The 23,336-nt window shown below is 38.1% G+C and overlaps 1 protein-coding gene across 1 annotated transcript; it reads left to right on the top strand.

Annotated features, from left to right (window-relative positions):
- Nucleotides 1-437: 437 nt before the first annotated feature.
- Nucleotides 438-22,498, top strand: LOC117435472 (protein lifeguard 1-like). Its single transcript, XM_034058656.3, has 7 exons — nucleotides 438-685; nucleotides 11,045-11,459; nucleotides 12,462-12,580; nucleotides 14,001-14,201; nucleotides 15,344-15,472; nucleotides 18,014-18,157; nucleotides 18,815-22,498. The coding sequence occupies exons 2-7, from the start codon at nucleotides 11,075-11,077 to the stop codon at nucleotides 18,962-18,964; spliced, it is 1,128 nt and encodes a 375-aa protein (XP_033914547.1). The 5' UTR covers nucleotides 438-685; nucleotides 11,045-11,074; the 3' UTR covers nucleotides 18,965-22,498.
- Nucleotides 22,499-23,336: the final 838 nt, after the last annotated feature.

The following is a 23,336-nucleotide window of genomic DNA, read 5'->3' as shown; positions in this document are numbered from 1 at the left end:
TTTAACACTTCTGCCTCTGTTATGCTAAAGCTATTTGAAACTGTTCAGGAACAGGTCGACATGTGGGGCATGTTGTCCGTGTCCTCCTTTGTAAAAACCTTTAATATATTTGCTATTTTTTTTTCTTCGTCTATGATTTTGCCATTTATGTTAAAGGTTTTTAAATAATAATAATAATAATAATAGTAATAATAATAATAATAATAATAATAATAATACCCCTTCCCAGTCAGATTGTGTTCATGCTTTCTGAATTAAACCCTTGGCGTCAGATTGTGTTTATGCTGGTTTAAAAAAAAAAAAAATGACGTCACATTATCATCAGTGCTACGCTATTTTGTCTCAGTGGAAACTGGATTTGTAATATTAGGATTCGTTGACGTTTTGTGTTTCAATTAATAGCAAGGACTAAAGTCCGCTGAATTAGAAACAAGCACATTCATGTTTGATCGAGGGTTTCTCTACGGACCGCCCCCGCAGAGTGCTAGTCTGGGGTGGAGATGGTGTCACGTGATCGCGGCGACCGACTATCTACTCGTTTCAGGACGAGCTCGAGCAGGGAAGGCTGAGGACAACAAACAGGATTAGTGAGGAGAAGAAAATAATAATAATAATTTAAAATAAACAAAACCGTTACAGCGGGGATATAACGTACACCTGGACACAAAACAACGATAATAAGAAGGTAAGGCATATTATTATTATTATTATTATTATTGTATTTCGTACTGCGCTGAGCAGTCTGGCCGCACACAGTCATGGCGGCGATATAGTTAATCATCCTTATATTTCTAACAGAATTATATAATAATACTGGAGACCGCAGAGCAATTATTACACGGATACGAATACGAGAATAAAGTAAATGCGCGTTTCGGGTTAAAAACAACCGTTGTAGGAACGATGTCATTTAATACAATAAAATATTATTTTAAAATCCATTGTATATTGTTTGTACAACAGACATGGCTGGTTGCGTAGACTACATCGGGTAAAAAACAGGAAGGTTTGAGATGAAATACTTTTCCGCAATGTGAATGAAAAGGTTGAATACAAACAATTCGACATCATGTCACTAGTACTGTGAAGTACTCAACAGTGTGATTATATGAAATATGTGTTAAATAAAGACTTCTCTGATGAAAACGTTGACGGTAAAACAGAGAAGTGCCCATCGCTGTGTTACTGCTTTTAGGAAGATCCCTCCTTGTTCTGTACTGGAATGAATACTGTTGACATGGTCGTTCAGACAACATGGCTGGCAGGTCTGTCAGCTGGTATCAAAAACAAACCATTCTTTTTCTGAACACCTTTGTGAAAAATAAATAAATAATACATGGGGAAAAAAAGCGTGACTAAAACTAAAGCAATTAATCATCTGATTTTAAGAAAAAAAGTGAGTTCATTCTGACATGAATTATGTTTCAAGGAGGCCCCCCACACGCCAGTTTGTAATGAGTCTCCAGCCTCATGCCCCGGCTCTGCCAGAGTTCTGTATGACAGACAGACCTCAGACTAAATGATCACATCACAAACAACTGTGTGAAAATCTTTTTTTCATTTATATACCTGTGCTGTAAAAATGTAACCACTTGCAATGCAGCACTCCGTCCAGGTAATGGGATTGTGCGGTTCTGCTTTTAACAGAGAAGCTTGAACCACGCATTATGAGTCACTGTGTGATTAATTAGTTGTTAATCACACCAGGACGGTGCACCTCGGTTACCTTCACTTTGAATTGGTGAAAGTGAAGTATTGGAGCTTGTTCATCATTGTACAGTGTCTCCCTGTATGTTTAGCTGAGACTGACCATGGCAAGCAGCTTGTACAATCTTGGGGTATATAATAAAGGTATCAGTCAGTATGTCAGACCTGTTGGATGCACTGTAGGTCATGGTGGTTTACATTTTCAGGATACTGATGTCTGTAAATGTGTACTTGCATGACGGATACACACTGTTAGTAGTTTTACTCATTAAAAGTCAATCCTTTTACTAGGTAGTCTTCTATTGAAATTGATTATACAATGGCAAAGCACTGCATTCTTCTATGCTGAAAAACTAAGACCTAAGATACTGCGCTCAAGGCACAGCTTTCCTGAAGTAAGCTCAATTAATTGTGTATTTCATTATTGTTTAGTTTATTTATTTCCACACTACCTGCCTTTTAATGAAGCTATAATTAGCAATTTTAAACCATGGCTGTTTCTTAATTGAATTATATTTTCTGACGACAAAGAAATGAGCTCAAAACAAATTTCCTAGCTATACAATCCTCAAAGGAAATTGATCACTTTACTGTGTAAAGGATGTAGTCACTACACTACACAGTGTTGGTTCCATAAAGACATTCTGTCTGGAGACACGCCTCTTTAAATCTTGCAAATAACACTGCAGAATTAGGAAGGAAACAACTTAGAGGATTAATTATGCGTTTACATTAAAAGGGGCACTATTGAAGTTACAATCGGGTAATACATAGTAGTGCGCCTGTTTCAGAGCAGCGAGTCACTCAACACGCCTTTATCAGTGTTTCATAATTTATCCTGATTATTATTATAATGCCAGTAAAACGCTAAACTAAATTTGTGAAGTACTATACATAGGATTCCTAAACTGTTTCATATTTTTTTACTGTTATTGTAAATGCCAGCAATAAGCTAAACAGGTCTTTTCAAAACACATTTTTATTGTAGACTGAACTGTGTTAGTGGAAGACTGTTAATGTGATTCTCACAACTGTGCTGGACATTCGATTTTCTGAAATGTTGTAATATAATTCTTAGATTTTCCTGCTAATTTTAATGCCAGCAATGAGCCAAGTGATGTCTATAAACATTATGGCAGGTTTGAAGTGTCTTCAGGTGCTTTACTTATTACAGCAACAAATATATGATTTGAAAAAAATAAATAAATAAAACTACCAACATTATATTTATGTTCAAATGCCATATTTAATTATTAATACATTGATAAAAAATGGTAACAAATGTAATTGGCCATTTTTGAAAAACTGAATTTGGTATTCCCAAGAAAGGAACAATTAGTAACCCTAAAGATGGTTCCAGTTGAAGGCAGTGCAGATGCCAGTGTTTTATACAGTCGTATAAAGCAATTTTATGCAGGCCACCAGTTAAGCATGCATTCTGTATCTATGATAACAACTGACAGGGCTGCATAGGATCAGAGGAGGATTCAAAATCAGAGGCATAGCCACTATAAATGTCTTGTTTAAATTTAAAGCAAATTGTTAAATTGTTGAGATACTTGTGTTGGAATATTGTTTCAAAATTGTATAATGCAACAAAAATTATATATTAAAAGGGGTAATGCGTGGCAGGTTTGTCACTGATAATTTACCCTTTCTAAGTCAAAACGGCAAGTTTCTCAGAATCTAAAAAGCTGAGAGGGAGCTACCTTGCCTTGCAGTGTGTCCGTGAATCTAATACAATTGTCACTCAACTTTCTGTGTTGATAAATCACATGCTTTTGGATTAAATGTGTTTATGCATGATAAATACTGGCCCAGTTCTTGTCAGGAACCAACTGCTAGAACCATGTAGCTAGCTTGTTGCAGTGTTGGGAGATTGGTACTGTAACCCACTTGTAGATATTTAGGGCAGAAGGGATAATTAGGTAACTGTAATCTGCAGACTGACATGTTAATGCTCTTCCTCAGTAAGTCTGGCCTATTAGTCGATGTCATGAGAGCTGCACAGCAACTGGAAACCATGTGACTTTCACAGCAGCTCTGCTGCACCTGTCTCATTGTGCTCAGGCAGAGAGCACCGCAGATAGCCGTACTCGAATGTGTGGGGTGAGTCTCCGCTACCAAAGAGATTGCTGGTAGACACACACACTTGCTGTTTGCAGCTGTAGCAGGGAAAGGGCTCATTTATTTCACTTCACTTTTTTGCAGTTTGCTTTTACTTAAGTTGGCTATTGGGATAGAGTTTCAGGGAACAATGTATTTCAGCCTTCAAAACTAATTATATGGAATTGAAGTGAGCCATGCAGGGCTATGGAATTGAAGTGAGCCATGCAAGGCTATGGAATTGAAGTGAGCCATGCAAGGCTATGGAATTGAAGCGAGCCATGGGTATTGATGCCAGTGCTCCAGATGTTTTATTAGGCTTCCAGGCCATGGGCTGGGAAGCCTATTGTTATTGCTGGGATTATTCTTATTATTTTTCTTTCCTACAGTTGCTCGAAAACTCACCAGATTCGGTAGGTTGGTAGATGCTTGTGGGAAGATGGAAAATGCCAAAGAATTTGTCGTAAGTCACATGGTGTGGCCGCCATATTGGTTTGGAAAAAAACATTTTGCGTAAATGTAAAAATGTGTCTTTCGAAGTGCTGAAAATTGGTATAGTTGTTGAGGGATAGTCCAAGATTAAGTGGTGTTCGTAAGAAGCTGATCGCACAATACAGACGTCATAATCACAACCTACAAAGATCTTCTCCCAAACCGCTAGTACGATTGAAGCAAACCCAATAGCACATATGATCGTAGTGTGGTTGTCTTTAAAGGGTGTTTAAATGGAAGTTCCTACAATAAAAAAACATGGTGGCCATGTTGGATGACATCATCAAGATACAAAATTGGCTAATAACTCCTTAGAGTGCAGATAGGACCATGGTTACTATGGAACATATATAGCAATCCATGTATGCTCTATCAAAAAATATCATTGCCCGTGACCTTTGACCTCTCCTAAAGGTCAAATGTAAAACTGCCTTAACTCATAATAGAGTGCAAATAGGGTCATGGTTACTATGTAAAAATGCCGTTCTGCGCTATTTGATACGGTGTTTAGTACTGTTATTGGCATTCTGCACTATTTGCTAAAGTGTTTGGTACTGGTACTGTTACTGGTCCTGGAAGCCGTAAAGTTGCTGGCAACTCTAGTTTTAAATGAAGGTACATTGTTATCGAAGCTGGGTGTGAGAGGTAATGCATTTTTAAAAATGCACTTGCGAGAACTGCAATTTCAAACACTGTTGATTTTACGGTTTTCAGAAGTTTGTTTCTGTTGCATTTTCTGTAAACATGAAATCTATTTCAACAGTAAGTTGTATTTTTTTCCTTTCGTTTTTAATATTTTTTTAAAATTGTTAACTGTTGCTTGATTAAAATAAATAAAAATAAATGTATTGGCATTTACTTGAACAACGTAGCTTGAAAGTATAAGTCCAGTACATAAATATCAAGTTATAGGTGTATGAAATGGAAAAACATGGAAACTACTTCAAATGGAAAAGAGAAATGTTTAAACGGAAAATCACTTTGGTGTACAGGTTACACATACGGTTTATTAACGTAGATTGTATACACTCTATTTAAGACTTTCAGTGTAATACTGTTGTAGCTTAATTTTGTCAGAACGTGTCGCCATGAGAGGCACTCAGATCTATGAGCCAACTATACAGCTGGTGAGTGCGTAAGAGCAACAAGTTTCAAAGTGAAAGCAAACGCAGAGTTAACCCTTTCATTAATGCCTACATTTTTATACTGTGTATTTATGTTTGCACCGTGTCTTTCAGCACCCTAAAGGGCCTGGACACACCAGCACTTTGCATTGTGTTTTTTTTTTGTTTTTTTTTTGACGTGCAGTAGACAGCGCCACACCACACAGTTTTTGCAGCAGAAGAAAAAGGTGCTTTTCTTTTTAACCAGCGCCACTTTTTTTTTTTTAACTCTTTACTCAGCCCTATTTCTGCCTGTTTTTCACTGTTTTCATTGATGTATGTTTAACTACTAGATAGTTTGTACTTGTAACCCTACTTTAGTGAATAATACTTCCAGGTTACCGGTAGGTTCGTTGGGAGACTGGTTTCATTGATTTGCACAGTAGTAACATACCGGTAATCTAAAGAAATAATTTGACAACAAGTGTAAGTACTGTTCTTGCATATGACTTATCTTTTTTCTTAAAGAAAATAAAAACAATAACAACATTAAATCATCATGCACATCACCAATTAATACAGCACAAATAAGCACAATCCACAGTTCACTGTCCATTCATTTATCTACCCAGTTAGTTTGTCCTACCACTCAGTTCAATCCTTAGGCCAACAAAAAAATGGAAATGTAGTCGTTGCAGAGAGTTGGTTCACAGCTGTGGATAACGTTGCTGCTGAATAGCTGTTACGATGTCATCAGTCCTGGTAAGAAGGAATGGTGATGGCTTCTTGGTCAAAGAAAAGTTTCCCAAAAAAAAAACCAACCTGCATATTGGAACACACATCATTATGCAGATCTAAATAATTTTCACTCGATATACAGTTAAACAATCGTTTTTTTTTTCTTTTAACATTGCAGATTATTCATAGTGTATTTTTCTTTCAGTTTAATTTTCCAGTATACTATCAACAAAAAAGAAATGTGCGTTTATATAAACCTTTTGTCTAAAACAGAAATAAAAATATACAGCATTTCACAAATTCTGTATTCCTCTGCCTTTGTTTTAATTTCTTTTGCAACTGCGTAGTTATATTGATCTTTCTTTCAACTTAAATGATTTCTACAGCATCTCTTTATAAGCACAATTTCAATGTGTTTACATTTAATTTACAGGGTTTTTTTTCTTCCTTACTATCTGTCAGAATCGTAAGCTTCACTTTCTTTCAATTTAACCAAAACACACATAAGGATTGCATTTAAAATAATACAAAAATGAAATATATCATAGTACACATTCTGTTTACCGTTACTGTTCAAAAGCACATAACACAAATAAATTCTGGTTGGTTTTATACAGTATTGCAGAACAATAATAAACAAAAATACAGTTTTTCTTAGTTATTTTTAATATATTATAACTCACCAGAAAATCACAGATCTCAGTCCCTAAAGCGTTGAAGTTCTTCAGCTCTTTTCCTAAAGTTCAAGGATTCCTTTAAACTATTTATATATATATATATATATATATATATATATATATATATATATATATATATATATATATATATATATATATATTTATATTATAATTTGTTTGCAAAATAAATCCTAACAACTTGCTGTTGCTTGAGATTTCTTTCTCTATTTCCCAAAAATAAGTAAAATGTATTTTCTATTGCTTACACTCTGCTTGCTTTTTATTTATTTATTTCTAAAAAAAATAAAAGCACTATATATTGCTCTAACGACTTGCTCTGTTGCTTGCAATTTCCTTCCTGTCTTTTTTTGTCAATTTTTCTAGAAGCTTCTCTCTAGTGTCTCTAAAAAGATACATTTACTTTTTTTCAGTTAGGTCACCTGTTCCCTGCACGTTGCATGCACGTGATTAACTCTGTGTGTGCTGGAACTGTGTTTTAGAGTGTGCTTAACAAAACAGGGTTACATACTGCATGCATGTAACATATCAAATGGAAGGCCACACAATTTCCTTTCATACTAAGTAAGTTGCAACAGGATCAGGCATACTATATGTGGTAGAGATGATATGTAAAAAAAGCTGAGCTGCTTTCCAATGATACCGCCCCTTTCAGTCTAGCTGCTACAATGACGGAGCAATAGACTCAAGACGAAACCTAAGCTGTGAACTGTGTCACATGATGAGAGGCTTAACTTCAGGCAGTCGTAGTTCCGACTAGGAGTACCGCATACACACACTGAGTACGTCATTGGAAAGCCCTGCGTCTGTACTTTTAAACAGGGGTTGTGGCGGCCCGTGGGCCAATGGTGGCCCATTTGAGGTTTGGTGGCGGCCCCTCGAGTTTCTTTATCAATGTATTACATTTAAAAAAAAAAAAAACATGAATTAGATCTGCCGCCTCAGCACTTGCGCAGCCAGCTTCTGTGCTGCTGTTGTTGTTGTTATTGTTGTTGTTGCTGGAGTGATTTTCTCACACCGCACGCAGTCTGTCAGTGGTTGCTAGGCAACAGTTCCAAGGTACGCAGCCAACGTCACGTGGAAGTACGTAACCAATGCTTATGCATTGTGTGGGCAGCAGTGTGGAGTAATGGTTAGGGCTCTGGACTCTTGACCGGAGGGTTGTGGGTTCAATCCCCAGTGGGGGACACTGCTGCTGTACCCTTGAGCAAGGTACTTTACCTAGATTGCGCCAGTAAAAACCCAACTGTATAAATGGGTAATTGTATGTAAAAAATAATGTAATTGTATGTAAAAATAATGTGATATCTTGTAACAATTGTAAGTCGCCCTGGATAAGGGCGTCTGCTAATAAATAAATAATAATAATAATAATTATGCAGTAACCGTATGCAAAGTGCTGAGCCAGCGGAACGACAGAGGTGAAGTTGGCCAAATTAAATAAATTGTTTTTTAATTTAAGAGAATTTTTTTTCCCTTGCTGGGAGCAAAATGTACAATTTAATAACCACATGTAATGTTAAATGGGAATAGATTAAACCTGCATTTGTGTGTTATGGCTGCTTTTGGTGGGAATCCACATACCTTCAAAATAATATTTGCACACTTATTTTTCATTGGAGTTTCTTTTCTTTGAGAGACAGAAGTAATAGGCAGCTAGTAAATGTAAATTAAACCCATTTAAATAGTTATTTATCTTTGCTGTTGCACAGTTCAGTGTTAAGCACTGTTTGAATTCTGTGTGGTTTTACATTGTGAATTCTGTGTGGTTTTAATATTGACTGAAAAGACGATAGCAGTAGTATAGTGGTAATGTCTTTGTTCAAAGATTTCCATTTTTTAAATAAATCCAGTATAATTGTACTCCATGCTTTGCCCAGTGTGTTTCTGTAAGTTTGTTGGTATTGTGTAGGTATTACAACCTGATGATTGAGTTAAAAATGGTTCAGTTTGTTGGTGGTGGCCCACAAACCGTTTTTTTTCACCACCTGGTTACGTTGAGGTTGCCGACCCCTGCTTTTAAACAATCCGTGAACCAGGTAGGTGGCTTTTACATGCCAGAGTAATATGTGCGTAACCTTCGGTTTTCTCAAAACTGTTTACTTATACTACAGTGTACTGAGTTTCTATAATGCATAAAGATAGCGGCCGAGAATCATGTACGAGAAAATAAAGTCTCGCAGCACTTAAAGTATCCATCACTACTTTTTTTATTTATTTATTTTAACCGGAACTACTCAGAATGCGAGTCATAGTGCTTTTGTCACTGACACCCACTTCCTTAGAGATTTCAAGCATTCTAAATTGGGTGAAAAATACAGTAGTTTGGTGTCTTAAAATATCTCTGCAGGATTTTCCCACACTGAAAGTTGCAGATATACAGGAGCAACTTGGAAAATGTGTGGTTCCGGCGATCCCACGCTGAAATTCAAGCCCTGAGGCTAATATTCTGTTATTATTAACTAGCATTCCAGTCATGTAAATGGCATATTCAGAATAAAAACTATGCAATATGAAGCAATCTTGTGGAATATTAGTTCATGTAAACACTGTATTCCAAATAGTTACCTTTCTCTGTGCCTGTGAATGTGTGAGACCATCCTCTAGTCGGAGATTGAGAAAACCTGTGAGTGGTATTTGTTAACCTGGCTCCGTCCTGTTAGGGAGGGACCCAGTGCCCTGCTAATAATACTACACCTGGGGAACACTGTTATCGTTGATACATAGACCTAGTTGTTTTCTATGATTCTCACTATGATTATGACCATATTTTTGAGACCACTTGCTTTCAAACATGATCTTTAGAAGCTGTATTCTATGATTCTCTCTCTCAAGTTCCAGGTGGTTTCAGGGTTTCCCCCAGGAATTCTGTACAGCCGGGCAGCAGAACATTATAGCCTGGAGCACTTTTAACGGAAAAATAAACTTGCCTTACCTTAAATATATAATACGACAAATAATTTAAATAATCTGTTGTCTTTCGTTGACTATCTGGTTGCTCTTTTTTATGTTCTACATTTTTTATTGCTGTTTTTTATTATGGTAATTTACCATGCTTATTTAGGCACTCTGTGATTTGACTGGGGAAAGATAATATAGGTTTATTGGAGTTCCCAAAAAAAATGGTAGCCTTTTCACTTCCTTATTGCTTATTGCTTCATTTAAATTGTTTTCTTTGTTTTCAGGGCATTTTGTTTTTTTTGCTGTTCTCCATTTTTTGAATGCAACTGTTCATTTTAACCTTTTTTTTTTTTTTTTTTTAATTTTACACAACAGTGCTCACACAAGTTTGGTCACCATCATAACTGTTGCATGAAACCGGAGTGTAATAATCCATTAAGCATCCAGCACTTAAGCATTTGTATGTCAGCTGACAAGTATTCAGCTGATATCCCATACAGCCTTCACACATGAACCCCCAATATCTCTCACAAGCACCTGGGTACATAATTTTACGATATCACAACAAAAGGAATACACTTTTTTTTTGTTTGTTTCACCTTACAGTACAATAATATGACAAAGAAATGGACTGAATGATAATACCGGAAAATAATCATACTATTTTTAATAAAGTAGTGAGCGCAAATATAGTATTAGGCGGTGGATTGCGCCAATCGCCGGCTTATTTTGAAAACCCTGCATTCATTGTCATTATTTTTGCTTTGAAAATACTCTGCTATTATTTTAGCAGTCATTTTAACGTTTTAGCCTCTTAAAGTGCTTAACACACAAAACCTGTCCCTTCAACTCTCTGATTGGTTAAATGTTGTGTCAAGACTTAACACAGCTGTCATGTGGTTCCAAGATTTTTTTTTTTTTCACCCAGTAACACGCAAGTGATCTTGTCTGCTAGAAACGCAATCAATCCTTTTTGTTAAAGGCACAGTAGCAACTGCAAAACGGGCGGATCGGGTTTTTTCAGCCAGGCGGTGACAGCCACTTTGGAAAAGGGCTGGGGAAAAGGGCTGGGGAGAACCCTGGGTTTCGAGTAGAAATTAAGCTTTTCACTGCTTTCGGACATGTCACTGCTACATTTCTTTACATTTCCTTTTCTGCATGGTTATAAACAATTCCATGTTGTACGACATACCTGTTAGATTACATTACACACTTTCTTTAATTTTTTGAAATCCTTCCATTTCTATTTTTTTTTTTGACAATAGTTCATTTTCTTCTATGCCTTTCGTTCTTTCCAATCAGGAACCCTGAAGGTTTGCAGCATCTAGACTAATGTCATCCCAGGAGAAAGGCTACATGGTTCCAGGCGAGAACAACCCCCTCCAGAACTCCGTTTTTGGCTTCCAGCAGCCAGGTGGTTTTGGGGCGCCTCCACCCGGCTATGGGCAGCCCCCACCATCTTATGGGGGGCCAACACCCACATATGGGGGCCCCGGGTTTGCCCCCGAAGCTTTTGGCCAGCCAGCTTTCCCGCAGGGGGCCCCAGGCTTCGGACAGCCCCCCTACCCCGGCCAGCAGCCTCCATTTCCCCAGATGCCCTTTCCCCAGATGCCCTTTCCACAAATGCCCTTTCCCCAAGGACCCTCTCCCTACCAACAAGGACCACATCAGCCAGGATTCCAGCCCAAAGGGCCTTCCCATACTGATGATCCATCTGGTGAGTGGCACAAAACATTTGATTTACTCCATTTGAATTTAATCTGGGTCATTTTGGTGTTAAAATGGGCTCAACATGGGAATTGGTAATGCCATGCCATAAGGATGCAACGGTTAGGATTTCCCAAACCAAACTGAAACCACATTTGCATAAAATTCTAATTTGAACGATACCAAACCGAATGTTTTTGTACAATGAAAAAGTGTCAACATTCTCAGCACTAAGTCAGCCACATTTTCGGGAGCTTATTGCAAACTGCAGCGTGTCGACGATTCATATTAACATCCCTTGATTATTTAATATGGGAACAAAAATCTAAAGTTATGACAAGACTTAACTGATTGCCCTCAGTAGGGCTAACCGCAGCTTCATACTTGGTGTGGGTGTTCTGATGTCGAGTTTTCTTTGTAGGTTTGTTGATGAAAGTGGCTGGTGCTTGCAACTAGCAGGCATACTCAAACACTCAGCCTGCACACCCTGGACAAAACATTGTGTTAAAAAAATAAATGCATACTAAGAAGTGAAAAGCTGACGCTGGAAGTTTTTTAGTTTAAAAAAAATATATTAATAAAACAAACGTCTGTGGCTGCTGCTAAATGATTCTATTTAGACCTAATAAAAAAATAAGTACTGGTGCTTAACTGATGAAAACAGCCAAATACAAAATTATTGGAAGAAAATAAAATGTTAGTTGAGGAACCATTGTGAAGCTGCAAAGCAAGCGAGAGAGTTACTGTGGACCAATATCTGGAAGCTGCTTTAAGTGCAGTACTTTTTTTATACAAGTTTTGTTTTACACTGAGGATCACGCCACTCGCCGGCTTGTTTTGAAAACCTGTACAGTAGTTTGTAGGTGAAGAAATGTCATTATTTAATACTTTATGTTCTTTGGGCTCACGGCTTAGGTGCATCAATATAATTTCAGATAATCTCAAGTAGACTGTGGTGGTGTAAAGCATAGGAGACCCTGCTCTGATTTGTGCTGCTTTGTATTTCATTTAGTTCCTCTAAACAGTCCTGGATACCACCAGGAAGACATTCCCCCATCGTACTACGACAATGAAGACTTCACCCCCTCAAACTTGGAAGACAAGATCATTCGGCAGGCTTTTATCCGCAAGGTGAGTGTGCATGGGAGGAATCCTTTAAATCAGGGGTCCCCACACTTTTACCAAAGGGACATATACACATTTGTACTCACCTTTCTTGGCCAGCATAGGAAAAAAATACTATAGTAAAACTAGTACATTTACTGTAGTTTTATCAAAGTAATTTACAATTGTATTTTTGCGGAATCTATAGTTTTACCATTCTAGTATTTATTATACTGTGCACTATAGTAATTAGAGTTTATACTACACCTTCAGCTGTAGTAGTTTACTATAGTATTAACATACTACTGTGTTTACTGTAGTGCCTATATTAAACTACAGCTGATAATATATAATTTACTATAGTTTAACTATAGAATCTTTTATTATATGTAGTGTAGTTTACTGATGTATTTACAGTAATCAATACTACTTTGTTTACTATACTTGCTATATTAAAAACTATCAGTAATATTAGTATTAACCCTTTGTGGTCCTATGTCGGACCTGGTCCGACATTGCAATTTTCCCTTTCCGGTCCAATGTCGGACCCTGTCCGACATCATCAAAAAGATGTAAAAAACAGGTCTCTAGTCGTTTTTTTCTCTGGAAAAAGCCGAGAAAACCATTCAATGGCCGAGTGAGACCCATAGGAGCCGAGAGAAGCCGGGAAAAAAAAAGGGGCGTATCTCATGAATAGTGATAGACCCGACGCCACATAGATAACACGGAGATAAACAAACAAGACAGCTGCTTCTGCATCCAGCGCTCAAAGAATATCACAGACATTTGCAGAGCTTTTTTTAGATGTTATAGTAATAAAATAATGACTTGGATCGCATTATTGAGGAGTTTGGTGATAAAACGAGCGATCAGGAAAGGATTTTTTGGTATGTACTACTATTACGAGGTATGTAAAAAAATATAGCGAACGAGGGGTGGGGCGGTGCTGGAGATGCAGTACTGAGTGTCCTGTTGACATGCAGTGCCTTTTAAACCTGTTTTACTGTGAAAAATACTTTTAAACAGCACGTCTAAAATGAAAATTAATTGGACCCGACACGCTGAATAAATGGACCGCAAAGGGTTAAATGATAGTCTTTACTCCAGTGTCAGAGAACATTTGAACTTTTAAGTGTAAATTCATGCATGATTCTGTTTATCTCAAGTTAACATAGTGAAGTACATACCGCCTTGTAGTTTTCCAGGTCAGTTGTGCAGCTTGTGAAAGATAAGATTGCAGGTTTTGTAATGGTAGACATGTAAACTCAAGTTAAGAATCAGTTGTAGCTTGTGAAAGATAAGATTGCAGGTTTTGACAAAGATATTGATGAGTTTTGAGGGGTAGGTTAGCATCAAGGTTAAGTCACATGCAGCTGACAGAAGGTAGTTGATACAATATCTTGCTTGAGACCGTTTTTAACTGTGTGTATTATTTACATTGTTCCAGGTGTTCATGGTGTTGACTTTGCAGCTCATGGTAACCTTTTCATTTGTGGCCGTGTTCACGTTTGTGCATGAAGCGAAGCAGTTTGTGCACCATTATCCCTGGACCTACTACGTGTCCTACGCAATCTTCTTTGTATCTCTCATTGTGATCAGCTGCTGTGGGGACTTCAGACGCAAGCACCCATGGAACCTTATTGCCCTGGTAGGCTTTGATTTATTTTTTGTGCGTTTTATTCCTGTTTGGTAAAGATGTTTGCTGATAATCTGGTAATGCTATTGAAGCTAGGTAAATTAAGCAATGAAAACAGCCCATTGTATATAGTATCATTGATTCTTAAGTGTCAAATTTAAGCTCAAAAGAAGGAAACAATATGGCAATCCTATTATTCAATTTCAGCTTCAAACGTGTTTTGCACTGTGTTGATATTACATAAAATCATGTTAATCTGGAATTTAAAAAACTGCTAGAACACTTAAAGGTCTCTGTAAATAATTGTCACTTACATTTTCATATACGGTGCAAAAACGGCCAAGTTAGGTTATATATGAAAAGTGTGAGTCCTATAAAGATATAATATAAAAGTGGCTACATTAATCAAGACACAATCCGGACAAACTTGGCCCCCAATTTGTACTGCAGTATGAACTAGTAGCAACATGAATAAAATAAAAAAAACATGGGGGTTAAGTTTGCTGTCAAGAAAAACACTTGGGATACAGTAGCTGTATCAGCACCGTAAATGTCCCCTTAAGTTTGGTGCCATGTAGGTCTTCACGGTACTTTCTCTATTACTGTAGCTTTCCTTTATTGTGACTTGGCCAGAGTAACTACAGCGACTCCCAGTATAACTAAGAGCAGGGGTGTGGCAAGTTGTTCTTGTGGCAGCTGAACACAGCTAGCTCCCTGACACCTAAAATGCTTTTAAAAACACTAGCTGTGGTTTAATATAGGTTGATTAAAATAGCCCCGAAGTAACTACCCAAGAAAAAAAACTATTCCGTTTCCTACAGTGGAGCGGTCTGCTTTTTGTCTGAAATTTAATAATGTGGGTAGCTGTTTTGGAACGAATTATAAACCAGCAATACAATTGAGAAGCCACATGTAACCAACACACAAGAAGACATGGGTCGTGTTTATGCTGTTTCTAAAATAAGAACAGAGAAAGTGACTGACATATTATAGAACTTTTCATTTAGCAGGGATACATTCCAAGGGAAGTTGATTGGCTTAAGTTTGGCCTTGTTGTACATCCCTAACGAAACATTCTACTGTTATGTCGTGCATGTGGGTGGATGTCTTGTGTTCATCCAGTATTTCACAGCCCTTTTTTTTGTCTCTTCCAGTCTATTCTGACCCTAAGCATGTCCTACATGGTGGGGATGATTGCCAGCTTCTACGACACAGACTCTGTGGTAATGGCAGTGGGGATCACTGCTGTGGTCTGCTTTACTGTGGTCCTGTTCTCTCTGCAGGTATGCATTTGTTGAATTTGGTACCAAGTGGCCATTTCCTTGTCTCAAATAGACACCATTAAGATTAAGACATACTCTATTGTAGCCATCTGCATTTAATTTCCTTTTAAAATTGAAACACTTTTTTTTTTTTTTTCTGCTGAGGCATTTTGGATTTCCGTACAAGTCTAGAATCTGTACTTTCCCAATGCATCCAGTTGCATTAGGGGTCAGAGTTGGTTCATACTTCTGTCGCCGATGAATGCGATACCTCAGGCGCAGACAGCTATAAAAGCTGTGCAGCTTCACTCCGATCATGCAGCAAATATTGAACATTTTCAACATTACACGACCCGATGCAATTTCAGGTCGCTGACGCATGAGAAAAGGCTGTACAACTTCCCAAAAAAGACTCGTGTCGCAGGAGTGTGGTTGATGTGATGCCAACCTGTCGCACAGGGGTCTGAAGTATGAACCATTATTGTCCTTATTCAAGAACCCTTTACTAAGAGAAGACCTGACAGCTAGTATGTTATGATGACCTACAAAGTTATAATACTCTAAAATAAGCTGTACAATGTGTCATGCATTTTTCAGCAATATGTAGTTTCAATAAAATGAACATGCCTTTTTCCAGTGCTAAAGCTGGATTAGTGTTCTTTCTACAACAGGGTTAGCTATCTTTAATGTTCTCTCGGCAAACAGGGTTAGCTGTCTTTTACAGCCGCTCAGTGCCTTGAACACACAACCCACCCTATGTTCTTTCAGTGTTTGCTCCAGGACTTAGACGGAGGGTCATTGTGGGGACATTTTCTTCAGTAAGGGGGGTCAATATGTTTGATTCAGAACCAACCACCATTTCTTATTTTTGTTTGTTTTAAATATGCCAACAGAGTTAACAGACCTTTTGTTTCTGAAGAACAAAAAATAAAACTGTAAAGCTGTAGATACAACCAAGGTGTCTCTACAATACTGTGGCGGAGTGTCCCGCCCCTATTTGTGTTATTTTTTGAGGCACGGATAAAAGCGCCGCGTCTTTTATTATTATATTTAAAAACCCCGTGAGGATGCATGGCTGATCAGCTACTGATTATTTAACTAGCTGACAGTCATGCATCCTTACCAAACGCGTGCAGACTCTGGCCGAGGGGTAATAAGATAATTAACAACTAGTTAATCCCTCGGCCAGAGTATATAAACCTGCAGCTCTCTGCACTCGGGGTTGAGTGTAGAGAGGAGAGTACGTGGAGCGGAGAGAAAGAACAACATTTAAAAACAATTGCTAAAACGTGCTGGATTATCCAGCACGACACTTACTTGTTTGTTTGTTTATTTGTTTGGCCCTCGTGCCCTTTTGTTTTGTGTTTTGTTAAAATCATTTGTTTGTTTATTAAATACGCTGAATGCAATTGCATTCAGCTTCACCCGCCCATCCACTGTTTGGTTTCTGTACTTCCTGGTCCGTGACGTCATCACACTTCACCACTGCGAGCCAGACTGTCACAAATACTCACTGTCACTTTTGGGGAAAATATTTGAAAATGTGTCACAGTGATGCTGGTATATCACTGAGTAGAGGATATTTTTACACCCTGTCCACACTACATAACTGATCTTGAGAACCGTACTTGAAACCGCTCTAATTAATACAGCTCAAGGTGTCCACGCTGAAGTACCGTTTCAAGTTTAGTCAAAAATGGCTTTTTTTTTCTTGACATTTCATTCTTAGCCCCCAAGTAAATATTTTGGACAGTTTTCTAAACTATTGTTGCTTTATTTCTACAACACACGTTGATGTTGTTGATATGATAAATGCGTATATATCTGCTTCAGGTACTGGATTTAATTTTTTTTCAAGGTTAAACGATGGCCCATGTTACACAGAACACTAAAAATAAAATGTCAAATATACAATATGTATTTTGTTGGTTTTGTGGATTTGCTGTATTTTTTTAACAAATATAATAAATAGCCTGCATTTCAAAAGTCACTGCCGAAGCTGATTACTTATTCTTCCAGAAGTAATGGTCGGGTGTAACAGGGATACAAGGTTATATTTGCGCCGGGCCATTTTGTTAACAAGGCTGATGTTGTCGTCCAGGCTTTACTGTGAAACTGCCTGCAACCAGGGAGGGTGTGAGCGCATTCTACTGGACTGGAGAATAAAAACACGGGAGTTTAATTATGAAAACGCAAGTGTAAACAAACAAGTAAAAAAGATTAGCCTGTCGTCAGACATGTCATGTTAATACAACATGCATTAATATACTGTTTATTGGTATTGTGCCCGGTCTGGGAAGGGGGACACACGGGTGCGTTAAGAGAAATTCAGCGGGACATTTTTTATTTCAGGGGGGCATTGGCGCAATGGCGCAGCCCAGCGCGAACACTGTTCTTTGCCATCAGTATGTACCAACAGGAAAGCATACATGCTAAGCACTGGGATGTCTATATATTACACAGGACAGGTATCTACGACTGGGGATGTAATGGTGTCTTGGAGCTTCTCTGGTATAATTTCAGCACTGAAAAGATCATCTTTATTTGTTGTTTTTCTTGCAGTCAAAATACGACTTCACCTCCTGTCGAGGTGTGCTGTTCGTGTGCCTCATTGTGCTGATCCTCTTCTCCATTCTGTGCATCTTCATCCGGAACCGTATCCTGCACATTGTCTATGCCTCGGTGGGAGCCCTTCTCTTCACTTGTGTAAGTGCTTGTTGTCTGCTTTTATGATGAGGCTGGATGGGTTTTTCTAAGACTGATGTTCTGAAACGTTTTGTGTATGGGGGCCTCTCTTTAAAACAAATATTGAATAAGGACCCCAAACTGAACACACAGGAAAAGCCAAATTGCAAACAAAAAATATACACTGTACTGCAATGACTGGCAACGTTTCAGTGTAGTAATGTGTGAAGACCACTTTTTGTAAGAGAAAACCCACACTCAATTAGATGATGTGTATACAGTATATTGCCTATAAGTATCACAAGGCCTGTCTCTCACCACCTGCTGAAATGGGTGTAAAAATGAACTAAAATAAACCAAGTTGTCAGGTACATGCTGTACAGATTAATGCTTTTAAGAGAGTTCTGACAGCATGTGATATATTAAGTGTAGTCCTTGAAATGCCGAGTCTGTTTGTACAGAATCTGTATTTATTGTTGTATACAAAAGACATGCAGCATTCTGTTAGCTCATGTTTTCAATCGCTGTTCAGTGATTGTATTTATTCAATGTCATTTGATCTTGTGACCCTTTTGTTAAATGTCTGACTGCGTAACACACCCTTAATAAAAAGTATAAAAGCGTGATAATATCCAGTGGTGGTAATTCTTGTAAAAACGTCACTTGTTCTTATTTCAGTTCCTGGCTGTGGACACCCAGATGCTCCTTGGAAACAAGCAGCTAGCTCTGAGCCCTGAGGAATACATCTTTGCTGCCCTCAATCTCTACACAGACATCATCAATATTTTCCTGTACATTCTGGCCATCATTGGCAGGGCCCGGGAGTGAGAGACGCAGGAAAGATAAAATGCTTTGTAAGAAGTAACAGAAGCAGATGCAATACCCTACTTACTTTTCTCTGAACACTCACTATGTTTAATCTGTATGCACAGAGCGATTTTTCTCTTTTTTTTCACATTTGGTTATTCATTTTATAGCGGTTTTCTACTTAGTGTTGTGTATTAAAGATATAGTGATCCTTGATAGAAACCATGTGTGAAAATATTTTTTCTTTACAAAACATCTGTTTCCTTTCCCACCAGGGTTTTTAGTTCTTTCATTAATGTAAAGGTATGTGAGCAGCTTTGTCCTGTCCTCTGACTCGCAAAACTCCATGTACCTAACGTTCTTCTTTCACTAAACTGTGTTCAGATGTCTGCTGATTCATATGGTTGCTAGTGTTTGACACAGTTTCTATTGCGAGTCTTGCGTTTTTAAAACACCGTATTCACTTCCCACTCTGCTGCTATGAGTTCATTATTTAGTAACAGCTGATTTTAAATATCAAGACTTTTTTCAGTTTTGCTGTGATAAGCTTGCTTCTTATGTCGCGTTGTAAAAAGACGACCAAGGCACAGGTTGAAACTGTGTAAAATGCTAGTAACCAACGCTGAAGTCAGTGTTTGCACAAATGACTGCAGTATCTCCCCTCGGCTAGCTGAACCCTCCCAGTTAACTTATTTCTGCAATGCTAAAAATGCATGACAAATTAAAAGAGAAGTTTTAAAAAAGTGAACTCAAAAAGTAAGCAAGCCCTGTTCTAGATGTACTAAATGCATTGTAATAGGTTGTATTATTATAACGATATACGCTTCCAATAATAAAAATAGCATTATATCCCCGGCCGGTGCTCGTGTTATTGCGAGAATATTTCCTTTGACTGACTGCCCTGTGTGGTTATTATGTTCCTGCTTTGAGAATATTCCAGTTTTGACGTGCAGTCTGTGCACAAGTTCACTGTGGAAGATAGTGTGCTTCACAGAATGTACGAAGATGAATCTGCTGTACATCAGAGTCCTTGTCAGTGTCATTGTCCATCATATTATTATTATCTGTTTATTTAGCAGACGCCTTTATCCAAGGCGACTTACAGAGACTCGGGTGTGTGAACTATGCATCAGCTGCAGAGTCACTTACAATTACGTCTCACCCGGAAGACAGAGCACAAGGAGGTTAAGTGACTTGCTCAGGGTCACACAGTGAGTCAGTGGCTGAGGGGGGATTTGAACCGGGGACCTTCTGGTTACTAGCCCTTTTCTTTAACACAGGAATAGGTGCCCTTGCAGTGTATGACTAAAACCTGGCGCTTTATGAAGCTGCTCTGGATTTATCGTTATTTATTTAAAGGAAGGATAGTTAAGAATCGGTGCTAATACCACAATGTCCGCGAAATAAAAACAAATAATGCTAACTGCAAAAGTAATTAGAAAATATCATTTTCTATCGAGTCTTCCTTTTCACTTTTGTTTGTTTGCGTTTGTTTTTAAAATAATATAACCATCATAACGTGTACTAGAAGGCGTAATGGACGTATGAGTTATTCTCAAAGGGCAGGCTCTTAAGTGTCACAAAATCCGCGTGTTCAGATTCCTTTACGTACTCTTTTGAATTGCTCAGCACACACTCTTATCTCGGGAGACGTTAGGAGGACAGAGATGTTATTACTCCTAGTGGGATATAGTTCGTGCTCTGGACCCGCAGTATATACCCAGCTCCTGGTCCAGGCCCTGGTACTCTCCCGCCTAGACTACTGCAACTCCCTCCTGGCTGGCCTCCCTGCGTCCGCCACCCGTCCGCTCCAGCTCATCCAGAACTCTGCTGCCCGCCTGGTGTTCTCTCTGCCTCGCTTCGCCCACGCTACTCCACTACTCCGCTCGCTCCACTGGCTCCCGATCACTGCTCACATCCAGTTCAAGACTCTTGTACTAGCCTACAGATGCCTTGACCAGACTGCACCAAGCTACCTCCAGACCCTCATCTCTCCCTACACCCCCACTCGACCTCTCCGCTCCGCCTGCACTAGAAGACTAGCTCTACCTCCGCTACGCTCCCCTACCTCCAGAGCCCGCTCCTTCTCCACCCTTGCTCCGCAGTGGTGGAATGACCTTCCTACAGATGTCAGGACTGCCCAGTCCCTGACCACATTCCGGCGCCTCCTTAAGACTCACCTCTTCAAACAGCACCTGTAGAACTCCTCTGTTTGTATCCTGGGACACTATCACCCTTCATGTAAATGTGCTTTATTTTGCTCTTATCTGCCCCCTATTTTACTGCATCTAATCCTGTACTTCAGAATACTGTAATCTGCCAAGTGTTTAACCTGTAGTACTTTGTATTTAATCACATCTTGATGTAACTATCACTATTTAATCATATCCTGATGTAACTATCACTATTATCTGCTGTATTATTGAATTTTGGTTTGTCACACTTGTACTTTGCTTGAACAAAAGTTATTGTATTTCTTGCTCTTATTGTATTGTATCGTATTGTAACACTTGAAATGTATTTGCTTACAATTGTAAGTCGCCCTGGATAAGGGCGTCTGCTAATAAATAAATAAATAATAATAATAATAATAATAATAATAATAATAATAATAATATCCAGATGACTAATATAGAACTCAAGAAATTGACAGACTCATGTATTTAAAGTTTTTTACGAATCGGAGTATGATTAGTACTCGTTCGGTTTATTAACGGTTAAATATTGGATAGAGTAGCTACAGGCTACGTCGTATCCCCAGCTGACAGACACACTGGGCAGTCCAGTGTCTTAACAGATATCAACGTTAACACTTTAATACATGTATATATGTGTTAATCAAGGCCGACAAGCAGGCCAAGAGCATGTCACCTAAAGTACCCAATGGTCTATTTCAACACATTCAACAAAACTCTCATTTCTAAAACACAGCGTGAGTCCCTTATCGCAATACATGCAATACATGTGAGATAAAATAATAATAATTGCTTAATGCTTACCCTTTAATATAAATCGTAAAAGGATATGGCTGTCTTCACCAGGCAAATGAAAGTGAATTCAATCAGCTCAATTGTGTCGGTTTGCAAAAGATGGACCACCTTGCCCTGTCTGGGATGAGTGTGGTACTCCATTGAAATTACTCTGGAGTTTTATAGGTTTTTTGTCTCATTGGAATACATGGGACGCCTCAATTAAATCCAATCATTAATCAGGTGGGACAGTTCTTATCCATTTTACAAATAATAGTTTTCAAAAGATCCGGACTAACTTTTCAGAATTAATAGGGGTCATGTACTCAATAAATTCAAAACTTCACACTTGTTTCAACTCTTATGATCTCATTTCTTTGCTTTCCTCCGAGCCCCTCCTTTATCTGAAATGTTAAGTGAACCAAGGTTCCCAGGATCTTGGTTTATAATATAATATAAAAACACTACTGCATGCAAAACACTAATTTTATATGTGTTATATATGAGAGATGTTCTTAATATGTGACATCATCTTCTAAGTGATTATATTATGCTAAATTAAAGGTATGTGTTTCTTTTGACTTCATATTGTTTCATCATTTTGTTAATGAGTCAGTTTTGATTCCATATACCATTGTCTAACAGAGTATTTGACAAAACTTTGTCTCATACAATATTCAAGTCATTTAGTTTCACTAAGTTTAAGTGGTAATAGTTTTAATTACAATTATGTATCCATAAAGAGATGCACTGACCAGGCTCTGACCTGTACCTCTCTGGGAATATGTTACTGCTAGCAGTTTCCACAGTCTCTTGTTTTTTTTCCAAGGTCAGAGTCTGTGCAAAGCACTTTATTAGATATATGACCTGTCCATTAAGCCATGATTTGTGCATATTATTTCAAGACATTTACTTATCAGTACTAAACCACTAACTCCATAAACCTTAACACTCCATCTCTATGAGGCTTGCAGCTCTGCTGAAGTGGAACCCAAGGACATTCCTTCTTTCTAGATAAGAAGAGAGGCCCTGTTTTCACTGCAGCAGTTTCAAATCACCACATTATAAGGAATCCATCTACCATCATTAGACAATAGTATAGTGGATTAATAACAAGGTACATTATCGTATATTATTACAAACTTAACACAAAAACATAATACAACACCTTTTAACTTCTATACTTCAATGGATATCATAATGTCTAGAAGTCTTATTGTTCAATAGAAAGAATAAAAAAACATTTTCCCATTTAAGTAAATCGAATACTGCTCCAGACAGCAAAGTCGTGAACAAGCAATAATACTTGTCAGTTGTAAATAATATGTTTTCTCATTATAGCAAATACTTACAACATATTATTAATCTTATGAAATAACTGTTATGAACTATAAACGGTGTCAATTAGCACTGAACCTGTTTCA

The sequence above is a fragment of the Acipenser ruthenus genome, chromosome 3 (genome assembly GCF_902713425.1).
Source record: "Acipenser ruthenus chromosome 3, fAciRut3.2 maternal haplotype, whole genome shotgun sequence".
Classification (NCBI taxonomy): domain Eukaryota; kingdom Metazoa; phylum Chordata; class Actinopteri; order Acipenseriformes; family Acipenseridae; genus Acipenser; species Acipenser ruthenus.
The sequence above is the reverse complement of the archived record's forward strand: the minus strand, read 5'-3'. Positions and strand labels throughout refer to the sequence as shown.